We start from the raw sequence: 3747 nt of genomic DNA, 5'->3' as shown, positions 1-3747 counted from the left end.
AGCCTCCAGGGGATAAAATCAGCAATTTATGCAACAATGTCTAGGTCTTGGCTTAGCTCCTTTTTCTGCTTAATGAGAGTCTCTGACAACTCTGTCCTGCTTTGCCTGTGCCATGCTTTTGTCCCCCCGTCCTGGGGAGCTCTGTATTTCATCCCCACGACACTACCGTCGACCCAGCAGCTTCGTGTCCCCTCGTGCTTCATCCCATGCAGGCTGGCTCCTTCCTGTAAAGTCATACTTTGCCGTTGGGACTTTGCAGCCTACTTCAGTTGACTGATTTTAGCATTAGTGGTTTAATCTATGCAACAAGTGACTTGTTATGCTGCCCTGGGTTTGGGATTGAACAGGTGCCATTTTAAAGTGGCTGAGCTAAAAGCTGCTACGGGGTTACACTTGAAGCTTGGGTAAGGGGGGGCAGGTGTTATCTGGAAGGAACTAGTGGGAAAACTACTGATGCAGTTTAGTGCAGAGCATTAAAAGACTTGAAGTGTCAAGCTTTTCTGCAGTCTGGTGAAGAAGCTGCTGGAGGCTGAACCCTGAATTCCCCAGCTGCCTAGGGAGAACTGGCTGTACAAACTAGGGCATCACAGCTCATATGTAAGCAATCAACTCCTTATCGTCTGCAATTGATTCTCAGGCTAATATTTGCAAGAAAGTGCTTTTATTTAAGAGACTGTCTTACCCTTTATTGAAACAGAAAGGGTTCATACCAGGACCCCATTAAAATCAGGGCTAAAACTCCTCCTCAGTACAAGAGGTGCAGCTCACTGTGGTGAACAAATCATCACCAGTTCAGGGATTGCTGGAAGCACTGGGCTGGTTAACATGGCTCTTCAGTGTGAAATGATCCTGGAATATCTCAGTGAAGTGCCTGTGCTGGAGGATGGCAGGAAAAACAGCTATTTAGCAGGGAGAAATTCAACTTAATTAAATATATACTTTGATTTTATCCTTAAAAAAGGCAATGCATGACAAAATAAAGGGGTAAGACCAGTAATTAGCAAGGGGCTTAATAGCAGTGATATTAAGTCTGCCTCTGAAATGAGACCTGGCCTGGGTGGCATACAAAAACAGGGGCTAGAAGAAGCCAGAAAGCTAGATTAATATCTTATGGCCTCACATAGTATTCTGCAAGCAACAAGATAGGAGTTAATAGCTATAAGCACAGATGTTGAGGCCTTGTCTGGAGCAGTGTGTCTGTTTTTGGGCATCACACTTTAAGAAAGATGCAAACAGACTAGCTAGAGTCCAGTGGAGGGCAATAAAAATGACTGGGAAGCGTGATTTATGAGGAAAGGCTGAAAAAACTAGGCTTCTTTAGTCTGGAGAAGAGGACTGAGAGAGGACCTGATAGTCTCCAAGTACCCGAAGGGTGGTTGTAAAGAAGAAGGAGAGAGGCTATTCTCTGTAGCCACAAGAAACGGGACAAGGAACAATGGAAACAGGACCCGAGTCCAGACTAGGTGGCATTGTGCCTTAGACCCTAAGCCACCTTCCCTTGCTGATTAAGCGGAACATGCATTTCTGTCCAGGTCCTTTTCCTGTCTGGTCTCCTTCTGTCTGGAGGAGCCATGTGCTGCTCTTTGCCTGATTGTGAGACATGAAAAGCAGGAGTGTGAATGGCCCAGCTGGGCTGGAACTTGCTCCAGGGATCAAATAAATCTTTCTTTTCCAAAAAAAAAAAGGAAAACCAAGGAAAACTGTCTTGCAACAGGGGAAGTTCAGGTTGGACATTAAGAAGTTTCTATGAGGTTGGTTAAGCGTCTCCCTGGAGAGTGTGGAATCTCCATCCTTGGAAGTATTTAAAAGCAGTTGTTGGCTGGGACGGTCTAGTCAGGGATGATCCTGCCTTGAGCAAGGGGCTGGACTAGATGACCTCCTGAGGTCCCCTCCAGCCCCACTTCTGTATGAGTTAATGGTTACACAGGGCTGAGATTTGGAGAACTGCTGGAGGCAGACGAGACTTTTCAGAAGTCACAGAGGGTGAGGCTGTCACTCCCCAGTAGTAAAAGGGTGAGGAGGGACAGCACAAAAGGCAAAAACAGGGACATGGGGGGGAACCTGTTGGGTAGAGAGATGGTAAAGCTGGCAGCGGGGTATAGAATGGAGGAGTGCTTTGAGCTGGCTGCAGAAACCATGGAGGAATTTGGCACGAGGGGTGATTGAGCACAGAGACATTTCCATCCTTTCCAGAGCTGGGCAGGGGCCAGTGAGAGGCACTGCAGTTGTGCATTATGGTCTGTCCTTGGCATCTGGCGACAAGTGAGTAGCAGCACCCGGCGTCTGCCAGCCGTAGCCATGTGAATCCTGTTGGGTGTCAGAGCCAGGCTTGCCCGCACCTCCTGCAAAGGTGAGGAGATGACTTCACCCCTAGCCATCCTCCTATGCCATGCTTTTTTTTTTTTTTAAAGGAAAAATTTTCATGTTCCAAGCCAAATTGGCAAAATCAATTCCAAATCCGTGAGTCATTCAAGAACTGTATGTGGCCCGGGTACCGGCAAACATCCTGCACCCCACCTGAGGCTTCAAATGTTTCCAAATCATTCAGCAGGCATCCTATGTGCAGGCCCCAGCCCACAGGCTTGGGGTTCAGATGCCCTTGAGTTTTGCTTGCATTCAACTGTATGGCTGCAGGAGCAACCTAGGCTATGCCACGCTCTTGACACTCAGGGGCTTCTACCCTGCCAAGAGAGGGCTTCATCCCTGCTGGGAGAGGGACCCCCTGGGGCAAGGCACTGCAGCTCCCAGCCATGCCCCAGATGGACCCTGTCCTGCCAGGTGCACCCACATGCCCTTGCCCATGTCTGGCGGGCAAGATCAGCTGCATTGCCAGGTCTTAAATATGAAATTACAGTATCCTATTGGCTCAAAATGATTGCACTTGCTGAAAAAACTATTGTCCAGTGAAAAAATATGTAGAAGCCTGCAAATAAATCTTCTTTGCTTTGCATTGCTCGCTGCAAGACATTAGTGAGAGTGAGAACTGGGTCATCAAAACTGAAGTGTTTATTTGGAGGAGAGCCATCCTGGTGAAGTGCTGGCAGCAAACCCAGAAGCCAGTTAAAACTTTCTGAGAGCGACTTGGGGTTTTGCCTATGGTGCATCAATTAAATGCCTCAAAAGTGATCCATTTCCCAGCTGGTCTAATGAAAGGTACCGTCTTGGAAAGTTCTAGTTTTTTGTATGTCTTTTTGACTCAGACCAACACAGCTACCAAGTACACCCCTTTCCCATGGGGGCATCTGGTGCATGGGGTGCGAGAGATGACTACACTTCTGGCCGTGCAGCCCTAGGATGCTGGTGGCTCGGCCGCGGCGGGCAGTGTGGTCGTAGGGGTGGCGGGGCCGTGGTGGCACCTGCGGTTTTGGCCTGCGGGAAGCTGGCTCCTGGCGGAGGCGCACACCCCCGCAACTGCAGCGTTTTCTAAACCCGGAAAACTCGCTCCGAAAATGTGTTTTCCAACTTTTTTAACTTAGTCGAATAAAAGAGATCAGATTCACCCCAAGCGCCTCGCCTGCCCGGACCAGCGTGGCTACACCCCCAAACCAGGCTCCGTTTCGTGATCGCGCCCGGCGGGCACAACGCTGCAAAGACGTCACTGCCCGAGCAGCCGCGCTGCATGGCGGGAGCTGTAGTCCCCGCCGCCGGCTGCACTACAACTCCCAGGCGGGCTCGGCGCGCAGCCGGCCGGGCGGGCGGGCTCCGGCATGCGGCCCGGGGCGTGGATCGCCAGCCTCTGCAGGACGC

The 3747-nt window shown here is 50.3% G+C and overlaps 1 protein-coding gene across 1 annotated transcript in view; it reads left to right on the top strand.

The window, feature by feature from the left end:
• Window positions 1–964: 964 nt before the first annotated feature.
• The window catches only part of RPIA (ribose 5-phosphate isomerase A), a 37663-nt gene continuing 34880 nt past the window's right edge, over window positions 965–3747 (top strand). The window contains exon 1 of the mRNA XM_019525807.1: window positions 965–984. Coding sequence (XP_019381352.1) covers window positions 965–984 — 20 coding nt within the window. The remainder of the gene's footprint in view (window positions 985–3747) is intronic.

The sequence above is a fragment of the Gavialis gangeticus genome, unplaced genomic scaffold (genome assembly GCF_001723915.1).
Source record: "Gavialis gangeticus isolate Ggan-Ray unplaced genomic scaffold, GavGan_comp1, whole genome shotgun sequence".
Lineage (NCBI taxonomy): Eukaryota > Metazoa > Chordata > Crocodylia > Gavialidae > Gavialis > Gavialis gangeticus.
This window is presented reverse-complemented; position numbering and strand designations above follow the sequence as displayed.